Raw genomic sequence first — 25,132 nt, 5'->3', positions numbered from 1 at the left:
CTCAGTAATCTGCATCTTACAGTAATAAAGGATTCCCCGAATCTGTATCTCAACAGATTAATATGACAATGACAATGTAATTGGAAGCGCTTCATAAATTATAAAGTACCTTGTTATGTTGTGACTAATGTTATTGTCATCATTAACAACTCTAACATTATCTCTAATAAAAAAGATAGCCCTTTCTAATACTCTGATTTTGATATACTATGAGTCAAATTATAACCCATAGTAATAAAGATGTTATGTCGCGCCCTTACTGATAAGAAGGGTTAAATAGGACTATACTCATCACTAAATAACATTTTTATGGATGAAAGAAGTTTCATCTTTGTCACTTAATATCCTTAGTGCCTTTTTAGAAGGGCCTTGTCCTGTGGTGATTGACAAGAATTATTCCCTTCATTAGTTTCCTCAGTACTTTATTAGGTCTACAGCAGCAATTTTGTTTTGTTTTGTTTTGTTTTGTTTAACATCTCTAACTTCTAGCTGATGATCAGTAAACTACACGGTATTCAGATCCCAAGGCCTTTACTTATTAGCCTTGTGATTTGGGTTAAAATATTTAACCTTCCTGAGTCTTTGTAAAAGAGTTTTAAGAATACTGTTTCTACTTAACTTGCTGAGTTTTTTTTTTTTTTTGAAAATCACATCAAGTAATATCACTTGTAACCTTTATAATAGCAAGGCACTTAAATAAACTTTATAAGCTACTGCTCTTAAATAAATTTTGTAGTACATCTTTCTGGGCATGTTTTTTGTAAAATTGATCTTATACCATCTTCCCAAATTATCCATTTCTTAAACTGGCTTCTTAATTTTTTTTAAACAAAATTCTTCCCTTATACTCATCACATTACTACCTTGTAATGCTCTATCAGAAAGAATCCAGCACACACACACACACGATTGAAGTAGTAACAACAAAAATTTATGAAACAATTCTCCAGTATGTGTAGTGAACCCTGATACTTTCTATTTTGTTTCATCCAAAATAAATGCTGGTGGTGATCCACTAAATGATTCATGACTCACAGTTTGGAAAATAGTAGCCCATTAAAAAACAAAACCAAACAAAACAAAAGAAACAAAAAACCAAAATGTAACCAACAACAACAAAAAAGGAAATGATGTCCTCACCATCATTTCTGGCCATTTCTTCCCAGGTATCTGTGATCTGACAAGAGTACTTTTCATTGTGTCCTACTCGTATCACCATTTTTTAGAACACCATCACTTTTCAAATATTTCCCCCTTTTTCTGAATGTAGCCTTTCTCTTGCTCATTTCCCTTATCACCTCCTCTGAAAAGCCCTTCCAAATCTTCTAGCCAGGTACTTACTTCTTTTGTTCTCCCTTCCCTGACTCCCCTGATATTATACCTACTTTTATTACACTTCTTAGCTGTTATTTTAATTGCTTAAATGTCCATCTGCTGAATATACCATTTATGTGACGATCATTTACATGTTCATCAACTTTTGGTAAACCTTGCATTCTCTGAATAGATTGGGATCATGTCGATTTCAACATCCTGGGCACCCAGCACATCTGACACACAGCAGCTCCTCTCTCAAATGTTACTGAATAAATGTATTGATTTTGGAAGTTAACTGAAATACAAGGAAATGGCAGGGCTAAATGTTCAAACTAGAACTTAGGGGTGGTACAAAGGTTCTCTAAAATACATGTAATCTTATGGGCAGATTCATCTCTTGGGTGGGACAACTAAGTCGTGGTCTCCTAAGCCCCGTGCATGGGGGAGTGGTTGGTATCATCTGCTTCTCTTATCTAAACATCATTATAATTCTACTTCAAAATTTCTGTTCTTAATGATATCCCAAGGAGACTAAAATATTTCAACAGTTCAGCCTCCTTTTAATGATATTATCTTGGGTGGTTATGTACTGGTTGAATTGCCCTTAATACTCTTCTAGGGATAGCCCTGGTTATGAGATTAAATTTTCAAATTCCTATGAACTAGGACTTAGTAGAGTTTGCTTCTTATAACATACATCTTCAACAAATGTTCATAAGCCTCGGTTAAAGAAATTCATAAGCAGTACAGCACAGTTTAACAAATGTGTTGTTTTAAAGTTAAGGTTATTTCAACAATTCATTATTAGTATTAAAAATACATACATTGTCCTTTCATAAGCACATACAAAAGCCATATATTATTAAAAACAAATAGAAATTTAAGGATGAAATGTTTGAAAAAATGTATTATTTGAAAATAGTAGTTAAATGGGATTTTCAAGATAAATCCACATTAACTAGGATTTACAACACAATATAAGCCTGTGCTATTAGTTGTAATGCCAGTATTTGGAGCACTAGGCTGGCACATCAAATTTATTCATTTTCACAGCCTGCAGACATTTTAATGTCTGACTAGCAATAAGAACAAATTACCTAAAAACTTTTAATAGTGTATAATAAATTAAGACTGAATGGTAATGCAAAAGTGGGTACAACAGGACAAAATTATGAATCTCATATAATGATCCAACACTTAAAGCATGGAAACAACACTGGTATTCTGGAATATACGACCACAGTTGATCCTAATTGTTTCTCTCCTCTCAAATAGAAATTGCGCATCAATCTCAAAGTATTGCAAACTGTTCATTACATGCAAATGGTTATGTTTTGCAGGCTTTCCAAGGGGACTCAAACTTCTTTATAAAAGGAGCCAGGCTAGACAAAGAATTTCTTTAATGATGCTAAGTTTCCTTTAGTTCTTCATTGATAAGCAACAGAAATTGCCTCTGCCAATAAGGAGATTCATGGTAAAGAAATGGAATGGTTCACAGGACTGAAGGAAAAATCAAAGAATCAAGCTTGGAACAGGCAGGACTCCAGAGAGTCCCCATAGTAGGAGTCTTTTGCTGTTCTTGACTGGCCATTCTCATTAGAATCAATAAACTCCAACCTTATCACTTACCACAAGATTAAAAGTCTCAAGAAAAAAATATGATTGGCCAAGGTTAGGACCTACACTTAGGACCACTGATACAGTGAGAGAAAAGCTCCAGAACAAGTTCTAGAACTCTCTTGGACAGAATACTTGATTTATTTTCCCACTAAGACTGCACAGGTACCCAAGAGCAACTGGTGGTACTGTCAATAAGACAGTTGCTATATACTCTTCAAAATGACTAAGTCCACCACACATTATTTAAGTGACTTTAAAACCTCTTTTAGTTTTTAATCAAAACCCTTCTCTTAATTCATGGAGTTGCAAATTGACTTAGGGGCACCTAGGTGGCTCAGTTGGTTAAGCGTCTGCCTTCGGCTCAGGTCATAATCCCGGGATCTTAGGATCAATCCCCGCGTCGGCCTCCCTGCTCAGCAGAGTCCACTTCTCCCTCTCCCTCTGCCCTCCCCCTGCTTTTGATCTTTCTCTCTCTCTCTCAAATAAATAAATAAAAATCTTTTTAAAAAAGGTGACTTAAATAACAAGTCTATTTTGATTTCCTCTTTTTGTTACCACAAATTTGAATTTGTTTTACGAACATGGCCCAAGTCTATTTCTCTGTTATATCAAGTAACAAAGAATGCTTAAAGAGAAGGTAAAAAGGATACTTAGATTTTTATTGTGACCTACTACTCTATCTTCTAAAGCAAGAGTTAGTAAACATTTTCTACTAAGAGGTACATAGTTCCCATGTTAAGCTTTGCCAGGCCAGGCAGTCTGTGTAACTACTTAACTCTGCCTTTGTAGCAACAAAGTTTGTAAATAAATATGTGTGGTTGAGTTCCAATAAAACTTTATTTACAAAAACAGGTAGCTGGCAGGATTTGGTCCCATAAGTTAGCTCTTCTAAAGAATTTAATATTTTTAGGATCAATATTAAGTGTAACATATATTGTATTGAAATTCATTTCCTTGCAAGTACTCTGAGGGATATCAAAGGTAACATATTTACTTATAATAATAACCAGTTCAATATTCTACATGAAGTCCTAGAATCTATGGGATAGCACATTTGTCTATTGTTTCAGTTTCTCTGCGATAGTCCTCAAAATGACATAAGTAAAATGAAAGCCTGAGCCTGGACAAAGAAGGGATTAAAACTTGAAGACTACATAGTTATAAACTAAAATTATCTACTGACAAAAAGTAATAGTGAACCAATAAAGCCTTAAGGGGAACATATAAATATGCATTCATCGCCAACATATCTATTTTTTTCTTCTCCCCATATCCCTGAATTATTCCTCTTTATTTTGATCAGAATGACTTGATGTAAATTAATTGCCAGTAAAGTTTGTCAATTATAGCCTCATAAAAACAAGAATTTTAAAATTTGTGAATTATGATGTTTGTAAACAATCCTGGTCTCGGCTTGTACCTATAGTTTGGTTATAGAGTAGGAAGATTTACCATTCTTATGACTACATACTTGCTCTTCAGCCCGACGAATAGTTCATCCTGAACTATTTCATCTGTGAACAGGCCTCTTGTTCTATAATTTGTCAATTTTATCATTTTTCAAAATTTACAACTTATATCAGAACATTTTCTCACTCTCTGTGTGACTTCTTCATAGCTAGCTCTTTCCTTGTGCTGCCTTTCACAATATTACTCTTTCCTGGCTCCCAAAGTCATGTTTTCTCAATTGAGTTTGGGAATCCTGGAGGTGTAATGGAGGGGTGTCAAAAAAGACTAGGGAAAGAAAAAGAAAAAAAAAAAAAAGGACTAGGGAACACAAATAAGTGCTGTAGAAAAAACACTCCCATTTCCCCGAGGCTGGTTCCAGGACTGTCTGGAATAATGACACCTGCCATGTGTTTCCACCTTAGCCTTAATATGCTAAACTCATGAAGCTGTTAGCTTATTAAAGGAAATGGGCTTCTTCGCCAACTCCGTACCCCTAGCAGCCGGCAAAGCCTTCCATGCGGTAGGCTTACACTAAATGTTTGTTGAATGGATTCAGGTATTTGTAATATGCTCAAGGAGTAAGAGAATGGAGCCATCATATTGTTAAACCATCAGCAAATATGAAAATTTCAAATACTTTGTACAAAGAAGAGGACAGGGCAGCTCAATATAAGGGAGCATTTCTCGGACACGAGATGGGGTAAAAATGGAAGAAAGGACAAGTTTGGGAATAGTCTACCTAAGGGAATAATGGGATGAATATATTAATTCTTTCATTTATTTAATTATTCATTATAATGAATATTATGTGTACTATACACAAGGAGATTGTTCTTTTTTTTTGAGAGAGAGCAAGAGAGAGAGGGCAGAGCATGGGGGAGGGGCAGAGAGAATCTCAAGCAGACTCTATACTGAGCACAAACCCTAATGTGGGGCTCAATCTCATGACCCTGAGATCATGACCTGAGCCAAAATCAAGAGTCAGGTGCTTAACAAACTGAGCCACCTAGGTGCCCCACAAGGAGATTGTTCTAAGTGCTGAGTAGATATCTGTGACCAAGAAAGACCAAGTCCCTGCAAGGTTTACTTTCTAGTTGGAAATATAGACAATAAACATGCAAACATGTATTAAAATTTTAGCAAATGGCAGTGTTACAAAGAAAGTGTGTGTGGGGGGGGAGAGGGAGAGAGAGAGAGAGAGAGAGAGAGGGAGGGAGGGGAGGAGAGAGAGAGAGAGAGAGAGAGAGAGAGACCTTTAAGATAAGTTACAAAAGGCCATGTCCGAGAAAATAACATTAGAACACAAATGCATATAAATAAAGAGAAATGTACAAAAATCCTGAGAGGGAGGGGACTGGGACATAAAGATAAGAACTGGAGCTAGGGTAGAACCCTCGAGCAAAGAGAAAAGCAAAATTAATTGTAGGAACAGGCATTAGAAAGAAGGGTAAGAAACTGTGAGAGAAGGAACAGCAAGATCAGTGTGGCTAGAATGTCCACTTTGCAAACTATTGCACTTCATGAAAATCACTTATATTAGCATTAATCTTACGCTTCATCAAATAATAATTTTGAATTCACATTGCTTCTATGTTGATGTGAGCAGTTCTTTTTTTTCAATTTGCCATCTGCAATTAGCGTGCTTCACTTTTATTTGCAGATTCTTACTGTCTTGATAATTTCCTACTCTAAGAATAGGGATCCCTTAGGGATGACTTGTTTTTCATGCATTTTAAGCAGTTCTTTACTGCTATGGTTATTACAATAAGTTATAGTTTTGGTTCTTGCTTCTTTCCAATAATGCGTGGCAATTTGTCATCTTCTTAAACATGCCATGCTGGACAACAAGAACAAGCCATTGGAATTACCCAGTTATTTTAATATACTTACTTTATGAAAGACACATTGGATAGGCAACAATTTAGGGCCCCTCTCTGAATTTCTGCACGGTGCCAAACCCCCAATAAATCTGTTATTTACTACTTCTGAAAAGATGCATAGGAGCCAAGAAGCTGTAGAGGAGTTTCTAAGCAGCAATAAAAGGCTAAAAATATTTACATAAGAACGAAGTGCCCAACTGTTTAACTGTATTAAGACTGAATTCTCCTGCCACTGCCAGCTAATAACATTGAAAAGTTCCCTGTAAGATGTATTTCCATGTTTATACAATGCTGTAACCCTGAAGCAAGTGACGAGAGACAAATTCTCCTCGCACTAAATTTTTATGCTCATTCCCTTACATTAGTGTCCTTTAGTTACAGAAAGTGGAACAAACAAACAAAACTTTATTACTGCTGGGGAAGTATAAAGGGCCAGTGATAGTATGAATTATTCTTGACATTGGGGTCCCAAGGAAGGGCAACAGATGGCAGAAATTTTTACTGAAGTTATTTGTCCATCAAAGTTCCTATCAGCATTTGAGTCCCAGCAGTGCGGCTGTTAAGAAGTCATCCAACTCACCAGCCAGCTGGTGAAAATCAGCACTGTAAAAGCCAACTGTATAGAAAACATACTTGTATTCAACTTGATCTTTTACACCATATGTCTTTTTCTACATAGCCTTTGATTTAATCCATATTCATTCAAAGTCATTCATCTCCTATCAAGTCATTTCAGGGAGAAGATTCCCGATTACATATTAGAGTACCTCCAAAGAAAAGTACCAAAACTCACTCGATAGCAGATAGTGTCAGGGACCTATGCACATCCATTCAGTTCTCTTTATTTCTGGGTAAGCCAATGGGTTTTCAGTAATGACACCTGATGCTTGAGGCCTTTCTGGACTGCAAACTGGGTGAGATTTCCTTTATGAGAAAGCCTTTTCACAGACGCACTTGTCTCAAACTTTTGGGCAGGCCCTACCTAACTCCAATGTACTCTGTGAATCTAAACTTCTGAGACTTGGGTCCTTTGAAAAGCTCCTTGGATTTTTTTTTTTTTTCCTCTATCACAAATAGCCAAGATAAGGCAGAATTGCAGAGCTGCAGAACTGCTAAACGTAGACTCTTCGATTCTTCTTTCTTTGCCTCCCTCCCCAACTCCCAGACACCAGTGCCTTTTCTTTCTTTCTTTTTTTTTTTTGCCATTTATTGTTTCATCTGAGAGCTCACAGTAATGTTTTCATGCTATAACTACACAATCTCTATGGAATTTTCCATTCTTCATGCAAGCTTCTAATTTGAGAAAAGGCAAAGTATACTCTGCTTAACTGAGACATAAATTCAAACTAAGGTTTTGAGATTTGATGGTGAACATGAACATTACAACATGACATATTTAATCCATGTTGACTTTATCCTTAATCACAGTGAATTAAGATGTATCATTATGTTACAAAGTAAATAGCTTTTAATTGAATTTACTTACAGCAATATATATATATAAATATATTGCATATGTACAATATGATATATATTGTGGAGTAAAACACTGTAGTACTGAAAGATATACCAGAAAACTAATTAACTTCACATTAAAAAGATGATGTTTTGCCTAAAAACATCAGTTAACTCATGTCAAAATGACACACTGCTGTTCCACTCTCTATGTTGGCTTAACATTTGTCAATTTAAAGCCTAAAAAATTTCATCTAAACAATCCCTTTTCCGTTTACTTCTTAAGTTGCTTTTAAATGGAATTTCTTAAGCTGTCAAGGTGTCATGCTTGTTCACGGCAATATTCTTTAGAAAGTACTGTTAATTTTTATTTAGTCATCTGTTAATGGGAATTTGGGTTTTTTCCACCTTGTGGCTATTATGAATAGTGCTCCTATGAGCATTCATCTACAAGTTTTTGTTTGAACACATGTTTTCAAATCTAGGAGTGAAATTACTCGGTCCTATGGACATTTTATGTTTAATTTATTGAGTAACTGCAAACTGCTTTCCAGAGTTGAAATATGGTCCACTAAGCAGCATTACCCCACAAAACAAACAGCCTCCATTTCCATGAATAGCAAGAATATTCCACTCTTTTAAATATTTGATCTAATGGTGATTTTTAGAATTTCTTTTTTTAAAAGCGCTGATTTCCAAGATCTATAAAGAACTTCTCAAACTCAACACCCAAAAAACAAATAAGTCAAAAAATGGGCAAAAGACATGAACAGACACTTCTCCAAAGAAGACATACAAATGGCTAACAGACACATGAAAAAACGTTCATCATCATTAGCCATCAGGGAAATTCAAATCAAAACCACACTGACATAACAATAATAATAATAATAAAAAAACACACTGAGATACCACCTTACACCAGTTAGAATGGCAAAAATTGACAAGGCAAGAAACAACAAATGTTGGAGAGGTTGTGGAGAAAGGGGAACCCTCTTGCACTGTTGGTGGGAATGCAAGTTGGTACACCCACTTTGGAAAACAGTGTGGAGGTGCCTCAAACAATTAAAAATAGAGCTACCCTTTGGCCCAGCAACTGCGCTACTGGGTATTTATGCTAAAGAGACAGATGTAGTGAAAAGAAGGGCCATATGCACCCCAATGTTCATAGCAGCAATGTCCGCAATAGCCAAACTGTGGAAAGAGCCGAAATGCCCTTCAGCAGATGAATGGATAAAGAAGATGTGGTCCATATATACAATGGAATATTACTCAGCCATCAGAAAGGATGAATGCCCAACTTTCACATCCACATGGATGGGACTGGAGGAGATTATGCTAAGTGAAATAAGTCAGGCAGAGAAAGTCAGTTATCATATGGTTTCACTTATTTGTGGAACATAAGGAACAGCATGGAGGACATTAGGAGAAGGAAGGGAAAAATGAGGGGGCGGGGAATCGGAGGGAGAGCTGAACCATGAGAGACTATGGACTCCGAGAAACAGACCGAGGGTTTTGGAAGGGAGGGGGTGGGGGGATGGGTTGGCCCCATCGTGGGTATTAAGGAGGGCACGTACTGCATGGAGCACTGGGTGTTATACGAAAACAATGAATCGTGGAATCACTACATCAAAAACAAATGATGTATTGTATGGTGATTAACATAACATAATGCAATTAAATTAAAAAAAGAAAAACAAAAAAAGACTTTATTTATTTGAGAGAAAGAGAGAGTAAGAGAGAGAGCATGGGAGGGGGAAGGGTCAGAGGGAGAAGCCGACTCCCTGCTAAGCAGGGAGCGGGATGGATGCAGGACTCGATCCCAGGACCTCGGGATCATGACCTGAGCTGAAGGCAGTCACTTAACAAACTGAGCCACCCAGGCGCCCAATTTTTATAATTTCTACTGTCAACCTCAAGAATTTTCAACCCCATTAAATAACAGTCTATGTTTTAAAACTTACTGCTTTCTACTCTAGGAGGACATGTAAAGCTAAATGTTAGGACACGTTATGATTTCCACTTTCCTATTTTCACTCAAGGTACTTGTTGGCACACCAATTCACTCTGTCACTATATGAGTTAATGTTATTTTCATAACTTTCTTTCATGGTGTTCAGCTTTCCCTTTGAAAACTCCCATTAACATTTCTTCTTGTTCTAAAATGAGTAGGCAGAAGTGTCAGCTCTCTGAGGAGGATGTGTTTGGCTGAACTAGAATTTTCCTCAGTTCCTAATCCAAGAGCTGTACTTTGAGAAAATGTCACAATTCATAAAAAGATAAGGTTTAATGAAATTGTCAGGTTGTCCAATCTGTATTTCAGATGGTTGGGGACAGTAATTCAGCAAATGAATTTTTATTTCTATAAATATAGGCTAATCACTTATGAAGTGTGATTGGTTACAATAAGATCTTTCATTTAATGAGTAATTATTTTGTGAAAAATGTAAATCTAAGTGCTACCTGCACTTCTCATTTTTATTCCTATTTAAGAGAAGAGATAGCAGAGGCATGGAGACACATAAGACACTTTCTTAAGATTCTGCCACTACTAAGCTAAAAGAGCTAGGATTTGAACCCACACTTTCTGAATGTGGCTTCCAACCTCTTTGCCAACCTTCTGAACTTCTATTAGAGCCCAATGTGGCAAGTCAATATTTTTGTGGGTGATAAAACTTTGCACATGCACTCAGTTACTGCTGGTGGAATGAATATACAAGAAGATGCATGGGGGCGCCTGGGTGGCTCAGTTGGTTAAGCGACTGCCTTCGGCTCAGGTCATGATCCTGGAGTCCCGGGATCGAGTCCCACATCGGGCTTCCTGCTCAGCAGGGAGTCTGCTTCTCCCTCTGACCCTCTTCCCTCTTGTGCTTTCTATCTCTCATTCTCTCTCTCTCTGAAATAAATAAATAAAATCTTTAAAAAAAGAAGATGCATGAATAATTGAGTGTATTAGCAAATGAGTTTTTAATGGCATATAGCATAACTGATATATTCTCATGCAAAAAATTAATTTTTAGAAAGAGATTTCCTATCGTGGCATGACACATTTCTGGAATATCTTGAAAAATGTGAATTCACATATTTAATTTTATCATTAACTTGGGACAGAGAAAAAAAATCATTGAGTTGCATGGAACCAGACCATCTATCTGTTATTGGCAGTCACTTTATTTTGAATGACAATACCAAGTGTCAGTAGGACAGTGTTTATCTTTTTTCAAGCTAACAAATTAAATAAAATGCAGTTTGATAGAAATATATATATATATACACAAAAGCATACAACATGTACATACTTTTTATTTTATTTCATATTTATACATGATATTTTGCTAAAAATTATACATATGAGGTTTTAAACTCCAGTGTACCCTTGTGTCTATCTGTTTAGTATATGGGCAGCTTGGTTTGATTTTCCTCAAAGCAACCATTACCGGTTCATGCCAACATATCTGTCTGCTACTAACAGGCACCATCAACATTCTGTTTCCTAAAATAATTTCTTAGCAAAAATTTAAACTCATTCTCTTATTTGTTATTACTCAATCAACAATCATTATGGCCAAGATAGCTGAAATTATCAGAGATTCTATTTGTCTTACTAATAATGGTGGTGCCTTACAGTGTCCTTCTGGACTTGTTTTCTGAGACTTAACAGAATAGAAGACAACCTTGGGCATTTTATGTACATGTGTGTGCGTGCATGTATGCACATATGCATGTGCATGATTTTGGAGCTTCCTAATCAGTAGGGGAAAAAAGAACACCTTTACTGTTCAGAGGATTTGCAATATCATTCACAGTCCCTTAGCTAGAAGAAGTTTTCCTTGGACAAGCAGAATTCCCTTCCTTATTTCATGTATAAGTTGAGTAAAAAACAGACTAAATAAAATAGTCTTTTAAAAAATTCTTCAATTAAGGGGAAAAGTTTTGATAAGATGTTTATCAATGTCAACTAAACCACACTGTCAAGAACTGAGGATCTTTAGACATTCTCAAGACATTTACAAGCATCACACAGTTGCAAGAGAATGCAGAAATAAATGTACTAAAAGATCAAATGGCATCAAAATCCTTTGGCTTGGATTTCCGCTTCTGGTCAAGTTAGAGTAACAGGGACCAGATTTAGCCTCATGGCTAAAAACTGAAGAAAATGGACGAAACATATGAAATGATGGTTTTGAAGACATTAGATACCTGTCAATGAAAGATACTGATCTCTGAGAAATTAGAAACAAATGAGGTGACTCCACAATTATTGCCACTTACTGTCTGGAAAGAGTTCCAGGCTACGACAAAGGATAAAGAAACCCTCACAAAACTAGGAGGTCTCTTTGAGTGGATGGGATGAAGCTGGGACTTCCAGGAGGCCAAGACAGCTAGAGTTCACAGGGCAGAGTACCAAACAGGAGAAATATACACAGAGAGAAAACACTGGAGACCGCCAGAGAGCTCCCTTCCAGGCTTCAGTGGAGTCTCGATCAGCTCTTACATGTGAGCAAACTACACATGATGAGGGAGAAAACTATGCAAAAAGATGAAAAGTAACAGCCACCAGAGCTCACACACAGCTGGGATAGTGCCTATTCTTGCCAGCCACTGTGGAAAACCTCATCATTCACAGGGCATCAGAGAGCATACTCAAAAGGGTTTTGACTCAGTAGTGGAGCAAAATTAGCCCTAGACTTAGCTGTTCTGCTTAAAACTCACAAAGTCTAAAAGAGAGATGCTCAAAAGATCAAGTTGCTTCCAAGTAAATTAACTGTGTCCCAGAACAAAGGTCAAGAATATTTATCAGCACAAAAATACCGAGCACTCAACAAGTTATCATTCACAACATCCGGCATCCAGTCAAAATTACCATTCATCCAAAGAAGCAGGAAAAAAAGACCCATAATGAAGAGAAAACTTAACTGAAAATGACCTGAAAGAGACACAGATGATAGAATTAATAGACAAGGACGTTATACCAGTTGTTATAATTGTATTCCATATTTTCCAAAAGGTAGAGGAAAGATTGACAAATTGTGTAGAGACATGAAAGATGTAAAAAGACCCAAGTCACACTTCAACAAGGTGTTGAATCACACAAAACAACAGTGTCTAAGGTTAAAAATATACACTACATGGGATTAACCACAGATTAGATATTGCAAAGGATTAGATTGGTCAATTTGACAATATAAATCATGTAATATGAATTACACAGGAAAAGGACTGAAAATAAAAAGAACAACATTAAAAATAATGCCTGAAAAATTCTAAATTTGATGAAAACTAAAAACCCATAATTCAAAGAAGCTTAACAGACCTCGAGAACAAGAAAAGTGAAGAAAATGATACCAAGGCACATCATAAACCAATTGCTCGATTTCTAAAAGCACTCCCTAATAACCCTTCTGTATGTTAATCTCCATCTCAGAGGGGGCCTCCCAAAGATGCTGACCTGAAATATGTACCAAAGTCCATATTAAAACGACCACTCTCTGAGGAGTAGAATGGAAGTATACATACACTTCTGCATTGCTTTATTTTTTTTATAGTGAGTATATATTTTTTAAATAATAAAAACCAGATTAAAATGTATAACTACTTTCTGTAGGTTATCTCTGGAAATGGCAAGAGGTTTAACATCTCCTCAAGTACAGCTTAGCGGCACATATTTTCGAGACCTAGTAATGCTGCATTAGCCCCAAATTTACTTTAGTGCTATTACAAAATATATTTTGTATATGATGGCAGATTGGAAAGCCATGGATTTCCTCTATCTTCAGTGCCGATGCTGATGTATATACAAGTTTTATGGATATACACATGATTACACAAGATTTTAAAATTCTTCATATTATATGTTTACACAGCTTACCTATATGTATGTGCTTACATGCTTACTTAATATCATAAGATAGTTTTGCTATGCAAGAAATTATATGAGAATAGAGAACTGTAAATTTGAATATGGTGTTGCTTTTATGAATACTGCATTTTGAAATGTCTGAACATATAATAAATTACCTTTTACTTTGCTTTCATCTGTCTTAATCAGTATTTTATGGCATTAAAAATTGGCCACAACTCAAATCTGCTTGACTGAAAATTGATACATGAACAATTTGAGGTAAAAATTTACCAAAATACTTTAGACTTGGTATAATAAACTCAATATTTCCTTGAGGTTATATATTTTATAAGGTTATATATATTTATAACCTAAGTTATAACCTCCAAAATCTAAAGACACAGCAAGTTGAAATTAAACTGTACACTGGTTATAATCCATATGTTGCATTTCCATTAACACAAACCATAAAAAGTCAATAAGTACCACCAATTAACTCTGCATTGTTTTGGCCTCTGGACTATCTCAGAAGGCATTCTGTCAATAGAATATATAGAAATATTGCTATATCACAATTGTCTCTAGGGAAACAGAACTGTAATTTTATCATGATGGATATTTCCAGCAACTGCATTATTGTTAAGTATACCACAAGTTCTCCTGTACAGGATTCAACATAAGGCAAAAACACACACTGCCTCAAAGCCACAGGACACCATGCTATAAGATTCTTCCCTGTATCACAGATTCAATTACACTTTGCAGTTCATCAGATAAACCAGTTAGATCTAGGCTAAGTCTCACCCTAACACAAATTGTCCACAGCACAGGCTCCCAACATGGTATTCTGATGATGTTCTAGTACGTGTAGTGATGACAACAAAAGTTGGGAATTATAAATTTCCATCATCCTTCACAACCTGAACTTAAAGAAGTTAAACAGTTGCAATATTGTGGCGAAGACAAAGACAGTTTGAAAAAAGAGATCTTAAAACCTTACCTTCAGATACCATTTGTATTTGGCATGTTCCCAATTCTCAGGGATTTGTGTCTTTTTAAGAAACTGTTCCGCCTCGGTTAGCCATTGATTGAGTATCTTCATATCATAATGAAACCGCCGCCATTTTTCCACAGATCTGTCAAATTGCCTAGAGGCAAAAAATATGGATCAAGAAAAATAAATGGATTATACAAATTACATGGACATAGCATATATATTATGTGGAGAAGGATATTATTTTGATAGTTTCTCATATTTGTAGATTTCAATTTCAATTAACAGAAATAAATTATACTGAATAAAAAGGATGAATTAAAAGGCTGTGATTTTTGTTTCAAAATCAAACGCATTTCTTGAATGAAACAAAGATAAAAATAACAATTATGGAGTATTAAGATTTTCTTCCCTATGAGCATATTTAATTTAAAAGATTCCAGGAATTTAAAAAATATATATTAGCATCTAAGAAATTAAGTATTTTGCAGCTAGATATTCAATAACAACATATTTTTTGGATCAAAATCTAATTATCTGCACTAGGTGTTAAATGTAAATGGCGAATCACTAAATTCTACTCCTGAAGCCAATGTTACCCTATATGTTAACTAACTAGAATTTAAATAAAAACTTGAAGCAAAAAAAAAAATCAAATTATCTCATGAAGCCTATCAATTTTCATATTACTTTTGATCCAAAAGAGTTTATGCATTAAGGTTCTCAAGCATCCAGGATAACAGATTTAACCAACTAACTGATCTATTAGTCTAAACCAGGTGATGAGTGTTATCTTCCTTTAATCTTCTTGTTTTGTTGTATCTGCTAATATTTTCAATTGGAATGCTGAAGGAACTCAGTGCAAGGTACTGTGTTAGTATTGCACATGGAAAGAATATTAAGAAGGAGGTACCTGGTCATGTTCTGGTCACAGAAGTGACTGAGGCAGAAACGAGCCAGGGTTGTATGTTGACCTTAAGACAGTTGCACATAAAAATCACCAATTAAATCAGTATCCTTGCGGGTGGGATCCTGACACTGGTATTTTTAAAAACACCCAAGTGATTCTAATGTATCGTCAAGGTGAAAAACATTCTATAAAGTAAGTTTTAAAGTCTTAAGGGTATTATGAACTACTGGGTCTCCTGGGGCCTGTCCAAAAAGGTATTTGCTAGCATTAAACCAAAAGCCATCCTGAAAATTCCTGGCCGTGGGGCTGCCTCAGAGTCCAGGAACCTGTAGAAGTTCTCTGAGGTCTACTCTTAAGATGTAGTGGGTTATAGTTCTGAACATCTCGACATCTTTTCAGATCTCTACCCCCATTTAGGAAATTTAAATAATCTTAGAACTTAAATAATGCCCCAACTCCCTATTGTTTCAGTGGGAAAGGAATGGAATTAACGTTTCTTTAACAGTTACTATGATCCAGGCACTGGGCTCCATGTTTTTACTTATTTCATGGACTCCTACAACAACCCTTACAACATAACAATTATTATTCCCATTTTCCACTGGAGAAAAGTGAGAGTCTGAGCAGTCTGCCGAAAGGTAAACAGGAATAAAATGACAGAAAGGGGATTCTCAGATCTCTCTGGCTTCAGTGGTGCCTTTCATGGTCTTCCATGCTCTTTGGTAGGATTTCCTTTTTTTCAAGATGAAGTCTTACTAGCTTAATAATTCAAAGATATAGTTGTTGGGGTTTTCTTTCTTCTTCTTTATCATCTTCTAAATAATGTATCTACATCTACAATGCATTTTATCAGATACCACACTTGATAATTAACTATATTTTTCTTTTTTAAAGATTTCCTTATTTAATTTATTTGAGTGGGGAGAGGCACAGGGAGAAGAAGAGAGAAACTTCAGCAGACTCCACACTGAGCATAGAGCCCAATATGGGTCTCAGTCTCATGACTCTAAGATCAGGGCCCTGAGATCACAACCTGAGCCAAAACCAAGAGTCAGATATCTAACCAACTATGTCACCCAGGCACCCCAACTATGTTTCTTACTTTAAAAATACCTAAAACAGTATTTTGGTAGCATTAAAAAAGGCAGCCAATGGTAGCCAAAAGGGGTAGTCTTTAACTATAGATAGTTTAAAAATAAGAATTCAGCCTTTAATAATTAAAGGCATTCTAGGGTTGATCAAATGTGATATAACCATCAGCCACAAAATGATCTTGGAAACATTTTGCGTGGTGTAATGATAATTATGTTTCCATATATTTTCAGCACTATATAATACACAATAAATGACTTAAGAATACATCTTAAGAATTTACTCCCTTTATTTTTAAGATTTTATTTATTTATTTGAGAAAGAGAGGAGGAGGAGAGGGAGAGGGACAAGCAGACTCCATGCTGAGTGCAGAGCCCAACATGGGGCTCGATCTCTAGACCCTGAGCACCAACTGAGCCACTCAGGTGCCCCAAGAATTTATCCCCTTTAAAAGAAAATTGTACATTCCTTATGTCTCATAGTGACTCACATCACGAGTCAAAATTTTTGTTAAGTGAGAAGCTAAAAAATGATGAGGCATAGTTGGTATTTTTCCATCTTGGTGAGACTACAGTTGATTTCAATTATCATTATTTTTTTCTATGTTGTAAAGTTTTTCTACAATGTGCATTTCATACTTTGATATTCAGAAAAAATACAGTTACTTGAAAATAATTTTAAAAGGCAGTTTCACACGTTAATGACTACTACCTCCAACTCTTCCTGCTACCACAGTTTGAGAAACAGGCAGAAGCTAACCAGAACACAGAAGAGTTGGCATTTGGTCACCATTTACCATTCCTCCACCTTTGTAGCAGCCATTGGTCCCCTTCTTACTTTGCTTTTCTTCTCCCTGATCCCACCACCAGAATTATTCTCTTGCCAACTCTTTTCAGCTACTGGCAGGTGACTGTTTTTCCAACATTTGTGCTGTAAATGCCAACTCTTCATTCCAGGCTGCTGCACAGACATGTCCCTCCAGCATTCAGAGCACTGGCAGTTACCACCTTCCACTAGATTCCACAAAACCTCCTTCCTCCCCAACCAACCCCTGTTCCTCTTCACAGATTATCTTTCCTCTAAATTCCCCCAAACAAGAAAACCATAAGGGCCCCTACAATTAATCATGGCACCCCTAGCTCTGCAAGACACAGCTGGAGGTAGGAAGAAAAGGGAAACATGCTATAGTCCCGGGCTCTCTATTTTCCATCCTTGTTCCAGGCCCACAAAAATGAGACAGGATGGATTTGTCAGCCACACAGGACTATCTGTGGTTCCCCATGCCCTGCTACTGCCTCAGAGCTCTGGGACTTGGCACATTAGTTCCATATTCTTGAAATGCCTTCTTGCCCTCTTGCAACCTTTTCCCCAACTCCTGCAAAGCAAACTTTTGCATTAAAAGACTTGGTTTGAACTACTTACACTGTGACTTTGTAAACATCTAAATCTAGAATATTCATTATACACTGCAAGTGCTAAAACTTTGAAAACTGTAAAGTTGATTTAATTTTATTATTAAAATTAATGTTAAAATGAGTAATTCTATTAAAACAAAATATTAAAGTATAAAAGCATGCACTTTACACGTGATGGCATTTAATGTGAGTAATAATATTTTAAACTCCATTTCAAGCATCGCATAAAATTTTAGAATATACTTTTCAGCATTTTAATGTGCGTTGTTAACAGCAAAGTCTAAATCTATTCTTGAAATTACTATGTAAAATTTCAATTTTTATCATGACTGCTTTGAAACTTAGACCCTTTCCCACCAAAGAAATTCTGAATGAATAGATATAAATTTTGCTAGTTTTACAATGTTACATTTGTAAGTTTAATCTCTAATCAGTCACTAGGCTCCCTAAACTCCTCTCACTCCATTAACTGGACTGTCCAGGATTGAGGAAAAAGGCAGTAAGACCTACAAATACATAGAGATATTAAAAATACCATTCAGGAAAATAAATACAAGTGTTACCCTCTATGTTATTACTAGGGGAAAAAATGTTGTTGCTTTTTTCCCTGGCAGTAAGAGGAAGTGTAAAACCAACTAAATAAAGGACAAAAATGGCAGTATAAACATATGGATAATAAATCAAGTGATTTTAAAATTTTGCAAATATTAAAATTCTTATTCACTATGCAAGCAGTATTTAAAATTACACTGCTGCTTCATTTGTGTGCGGCGTAACTTACTTCCTGCTGTTCTAAATCAAGTTAGTCAGATTATTCTCAAGCATAAATTACATTTAGGGAGTAATTTAGGTACTTTAGGACATACTTTAACACTTTCAGGTCATTAAGGTGGTGCTCAATTCTATGAAATAGATTTAAATAAATAATATCCTAGTAGCCTTCTGACACATGCACTGTGGCTTTATACTTAAGTCAGCTAACTCAGCATTAGGCTGTTGGTTATTTTTTCCTACATATTTCATCTTTGATGAGATGAGTGGGAGGTACCTTGGCTAAAGCCTCGTGGTCCAAACTGTAGGTGCGGATAAAGTTAAATTACTTCTTTGTCCCAAATCATAGTACCTTACTCCTCCCTACCCACCCTCTTCCTCACTTTCCCAGTAATATAATTTTGTAGTAAAACCTAAGTATGTTAACAGTTAGAAAGGTTTTTTCCTACAGAACCTGACTTAAACTCTGAGAAGCTCTCCCATGGCTCCAACTCTGCCCACCTCTCTTATCTCTTTTTATTTTTCTCTCCTAAGTCACTGCCCCAGATTTCCAGGCTAAAGTGTGTCCTCTGGTGTCTATTTTTTTTTATACTGGACCCAGGTCCACTCATGTATAACTGACCGTCTCACTGCACTCACTCACTGGATACAGGCTTCTACCTGAACCCACGACCTCATCTTTTCAAGCAGACAGAGCCCAGTGGTCACACTGCCAAGGTTGGAATTCTGGCTTCATCATTTACTGTATGGCCTTGGGCAATAAGGGACCTCTCTGAAAAGTAAGTATGAAAGTAGTACCTACCTCCTCCTAAAGGTTAATTGTGTGGGTGAAATGAATGAAAGTATTTAAATTTCTAAGAAAAGTATCTGGCAGTGTTTGACAAACAGTTGTAGTAGTTACTGGTGTAATCGTTCTGCCTCTATGTGGCTTAGGTTTTCAAATGCAAATCAAATCACCAATATAGAATCCAAGACATGTCAGTGTCTCTTTGGTGGGAATAAATCATTAGCCAGTTTATGGAAGTTGAATCATTACTCTAGCATAGAATCCATGGTGGACCACATCTGACCCTACCCATACTATACATATTTTTGAAACACCTTTTATTGTGAAACAATATAGAGAAGGATACATTCAATCCCATGTTACCATCACCAAGGCCAAGAAATAAAAAAAAAAAAAAATTCCAGTAGCTAGGACCCCTCCTGAACTCCCTCTCAGTCACTACTCCATCCTGCCCCCACAGTGTAACCTCCCCATATACATGTAACAAGGGATGTCCTGTGTCTCTGTGTCTGGTTATCCCCATAAGCCTAACTTCCATGGTAATCATTCCCTTAGAACCTTGTAATTTATGTAATTTAAATATACATCCCTAACACTGGAGTTTGGTTTGTATACTCTTTTGAACTTTTTATAAACGCAACCATATAATATGTGTTATTTTGTGTGAGGGTTTATTAGCTCAATATTACACTTTTTTTTTTGCCTTTTTTCCCAAGGTTATACTTTTAAGATTTTTATTAAAAATTGTTCGAATTTAATTAATTAAAAATGTTTCTTGGGGCGCCTGGCTGGCTCAGTTGGTTGAGCATCCAACTCTTGATTTCAGTTCAGGTCATGATCTCAGGGTCCTGGGACAGAGCCCTGCATCAGGCTCCAGGCTTAATGGGGAGTCTGCTTTGGGATTTATCTCCCCCCCAATAAATAAATAAATCTTTTAAAAATGGTTTCTTATTCATTGTTGTATAATATTCTTCTGTGTACTTTTTAAAAAACTGTTAATAAATATTTAGATTGTTTCTAGTTTGAAGCTATTATACTGCTGCTATGAACATTCCTGTACCTATCTCCCGGGATGTGTGCAGAAGCATTTCTGCGGACCTAGGACTGAAACTGATGAGCCACAGGTTACGTACATCTTTAATATGACAAAATACTCTCATATGGTTTTCACTCCTAGCATAGTAGCATATGACAGTTTACACTCCTCTTTATAATTTACAGTGTAAATTATACATGGCTACATGGCAGTGTATGAGAATTCTAACAGCTCCATATTCTCACCATCATGTGGTACTGTCAGACTGTTAAATTTCAACCACTCAGGTCATATATAGTGATATTTTTGTTTTATTTGCAAGTCCCTGACTTCTAATGGGGTTGGCAAATTCCTTCTATGTTTATTGGCTATTTGGATTTCTCATTTTGTGAAAGTGACAAAAGTCTTAGTGTTAATGTGCAACATTAAACGCATTTGCTATATACTATAAAGTGATCATTCCATAAACACCAACCAGACCAAGATATAAAAACAATTGTCAGCAATCCATAAGCCCTCTCTGTGCCCCTCCTCACTTTTCAAGAACTTCTCTCAATTTTCTATCATTGCTCTTTCTTAAAGATTTGTAGGAAATCTTTGTAATTATGGATGCACACACTTCATCAGTTATATGTGTGTTCCAAGTATCTCTTCCTACTCTGTGGCTTTCAGTTTTACTTTCTCAATGTTGACTTTTGATGTACAGAAGTTATTAATATAGAACATAGTCTACTCTATTATTTTTACTTGTGATTAGTGCTTTATACATATATTTAAGAAATATTCCTCCAACATTCATTAACATATTCTCTTTTGTCATAAAGTATCCAATATTAACATATTTTCTTTTGTTATAAAAGTCTTATTAATTCACTTTTTTCCATTTAGATTTATAATCCTCCAGGGTTTTATTTTCATGTATGATCTAGGATGTGTGTATGTGTATATATATGAACATGCGGACATACTAGTTCACATGTACATATACATAATTTTCTAAATAGGAGATTCTATTTTATTTTGTAAAGTAAGACATACATTTGGAACAAAATAATGATGTACAGTGGAAAATAAAAATGTGTGCAGTGAAAAGTAAGTCTCTCCCACTTGACTCCCTCAACTCAGCTAATTCTGCTCTCATTGTAAATAAAAATTTTAAAATTTGAAATATTTCTAGAGCAGGGAAAAGGAATACAAATACATAGGTAAAAAATAATAGCTTTTTCATTCAGTTTTATTATTTTCAGTATATCCACTGTTGATATTTTTAAAGTTCAGAACTGACGTTTGGGGCGCCTGGGTGGCTCAGTCGTTAGGCGTCTGCCTTCGGCTCAGGTCATGATCCCAGGGTCCTGGGATCGAGCCCTGCGTCGGGCTCCCTGCTCCGTGGGAAGCCTGCTTCTCCCTCTCCCACTCCCCCTGCTTGTGTTCCCTCTCTCACTGTGTCTCTCTCTGTCAAATAAATAAAATCTTAAAAAAAAAAAAAAGGACTGACGTTTTATTTTGTGATACCTTAGGATGGTTCTAAGGCTTCAAGCCAGTTTGGAATGGTACTTTGCTTTTAAGTTTTTCACAGTGGTTATACTTGAGTTTCCAAACCCATTCTCATGCCTTTATTCCCTCTCTCCACTGCTGAAATCTTCCATATTTTGTTTCCCTTGTTTCTCATCCTGTGTTCACTTATTGCCATATGAGTCAATAGAAAAGATGGACTTTATTTGCATTGCATCACCAACATCAACACTTAATGTGATCTCTTTCCAATCACAAGGGACTCTTTGGCCATGCTTAAAAGGAGGCAAGGTATTTTTTAACTCAAAAAGAAATCCTGTTATTATAGGTGAACCTCTTGGATTTCCTGTCTGAACATTTCCCTACAGAATCTCCTTAACTCTTAAAAGTTCAACTAACATATACAGCAGGGGTTGGCAAACTTTCTTTATAAAGTTCTCATGAATAAGTATTTCAGGCTTTGTTGTCCTTGCACTCTTTGCCACAACTACCCAACTCTGACACTTGAGCTCCAAAGCAACCACACGCTGAACAGAAGCAAATGGGTTTGGCTGGGTCCCAATCAAATTCTATTGACAAAAACGGGTGTTGGGCCAGACGCAGATTTGACCTACCCTGCATCTACAAAGTGATTACCACACAGTTCTAGGTTCTGGCCTTGACCTGAGCTCTTTATTGAGCTGTTTTGTGGAACCTCAAACGTGACGTTACCAATTCCTCATTTTCTCCGCTGAATCTGTACTTGTAAGTTTAGTTAATGATTTCCAAGCTGGAAATCTGAAGGTCATCCTTTACTCCTCCCTTTCTTTCTCACCATGCTTGTCTCTAGATCCCACCAGTCCTAACCCAGATATGACTCTTGAATTTGGCCTCTTTGCTCTAGCCCCACTGACACGGCCTTTCTTGAAAGCCCCTAATACCTTTTCCTCTCTGTATGTCAGCTCATCTCTCCCTACCTCATTTTCTCACAATTCTTTCATCTATGTCCACACTGCCATCCCCTTTTCCTTTTTGGTGCCAACACAGAAACTCACACGGATCACAATGTATACTACACTTCAAGATATTGAATTATCTCAAAACTTCCATAACAATCCAAATTCTGGTTTTATCTGGGCCTTTTGCTATATGTTAGACTGTCACCCCTCTATAATGTCACTTTATTCTGTGAAGCCTGCCTCCCCTGAAATAAGTTACTCTGTAAGACAGGTTTCCTGCATTCTGCAAAACCCTCTATTAACATTCTACTTCAGGTTCTACTTATGTGTTTACAGAGGTATCTTTGCCAACAGAATGTGAGCCTCCTGTAAAAAGGAATGTGCCTTATTCACCTTTGGATTTCTGGCACCAAACAATGTTCCTGGAACATAAGTATTTAAAATATTTTTTAAACGAATGAGTGGACAAAATAATTCATGAGTAATCTGCATGGGTTCCTTATATCTTCCATTTAGGAGCCATGAGGCTTGTGTAATCCATTTTACATCTCTGAATCCAGTTGTCTCATAAATAAAGCAAGGATAATACTGCTACATTACATAGCAGTTTGATGAAGATGAAAGTACACTGTAAGCTATAAATAATAATATTTTAGTATTTTGTTATTAACAACAACCTATGGTAATCTGAACATTTTATAGCATTGAAACAAAATTTAGAATTAAAAAAAAATCTCAATCTAGGGGCACCTGGGTGGCTCAGTCGTTAAGCATCTGCCTTCGGCTCAGGTCATGGTTCCAGGGTCCTGGGATCGAGCCCCACATCGGGCTCCCTGCTCCGTGGGAAGTCTGCTTCTCCCTCTCCCACTCCCCCTGCTGTGTTCCCTCTCTCACTGTGTCTCTCTCTCTGTCAAATAAATAAATAAAATCTTTAAAGTAAAAAAATTTAAAAAACCTCACTCTCTATCAGAAAGCATCTTGCAAATAAGTCAATACATTTCCAGAGATTTGCAGCTCTAATAGAAAACATAAAATGACTTCTAAATAGATAGTTTAGGAAGCTCAACACTATCCTACAAACAATTTAATACTTTGCAAAAATTTCCAAGGACTAATTTAAGTATGAGGATACATAATTACTTAAGAACTATGACTTTTAAATGGGAGTGTTTCAGACTAAAGTGATATTGATAAAAGTCACCTTATACCAAAGAATTCAACAGTGTTAATTTTTTGTTAACTATCTAGTTAATTTATTGATAGTGTTACTTTAAAAGTAATAACTGTAGTGGCATCTGGCTGGCTCAGTCAGTACAGCGTGTGACTCTTCATCTCAGGCTTCTAAGTTTGAGCCCCATGTTGGGTGTAGAGATTACTTAAAAATAAAATCTTTAAAATAATAATAATTATAAAGTTAGATAAATGCTAATGACATTATTTGTAAGGACTCACAAACACTTCAGATTATCAATAATATGTAAAAAAATCTTAAAATTTTTTAGATTTCTAAAGTGTTTTTTAAACTTTATTGATCTCTTGGGACACCTGGGTGGCTCAGTCTGTTGAGCATCTGCCTTCAGCTCAGGTCATGATCCCAGGGTCCTGGGACTGAGCTCCGCATCTGGCTCCCTGCTCAGTGGGGAGCCTGCTTCTCCCTCTGCCTGTCCCTCTCCCTGTTTGTGCTCTCTGTCTCTCTCTCTCACTCTCTGACAAATAAATTTTAAAAAAATCTTAAAGAAAATAAACTTTACTGATCTCTCATTGGGCATGCATCTCTGAATGGGACCTAAAATGGGTACTGTTATTAGTCTCTTTTTCCTACAAGTAGTCAAATCTATGGAGGAGGTGGTGAAAACAGAAAAGCCTCATCAATAAACCTGAGTCATCTTAAATAAGTGAAGTATACAACAGAAACTCACACATTCAAATATGTGGAAATGTATACACACAAATCAGAATTTGACCTAAGTACATATAAGAGGTTTTTTTTTAAGATTTTATTTGTTTATTTGTCAGAGAGAGAGAGAGAGAGAGAGAGAGAGAGAGAGAGAGAGCACAAGCAGTGGGAGTGGCAGAGGGAAAGGGAGAAGGAGACTTCCCGCTGAACAGGGAGC

The 25,132-nt window shown here is 36.3% G+C and overlaps 1 protein-coding gene across 1 annotated transcript in view; it reads right to left on the bottom strand.

Annotated features, from left to right (window-relative positions):
• Positions 1-25,132, bottom strand: part of DMD (dystrophin) — a 1,674,912-nt gene that overhangs the window by 1,069,227 nt on the left and 580,553 nt on the right. Inside the window, exon 39 of the mRNA XM_088028834.1 lies at positions 14,564-14,711. Within this exon, the coding sequence (XP_087884960.1) occupies positions 14,564-14,711 (148 nt within the window). The remainder of the gene's footprint in view (positions 1-14,563; positions 14,712-25,132) is intronic.

This window comes from Eumetopias jubatus, unplaced genomic scaffold, assembly GCF_037043125.1.
Source record: "Eumetopias jubatus isolate StellerSeaLion01/CBP00866 unplaced genomic scaffold, mEumJub1_p1.0 scaffold_11, whole genome shotgun sequence".
Classification (NCBI taxonomy): Eukaryota; Metazoa; Chordata; class Mammalia; order Carnivora; family Otariidae; genus Eumetopias; species Eumetopias jubatus.
The sequence above is the reverse complement of the archived record's forward strand: the minus strand, read 5'-3'. Positions and strand labels throughout refer to the sequence as shown.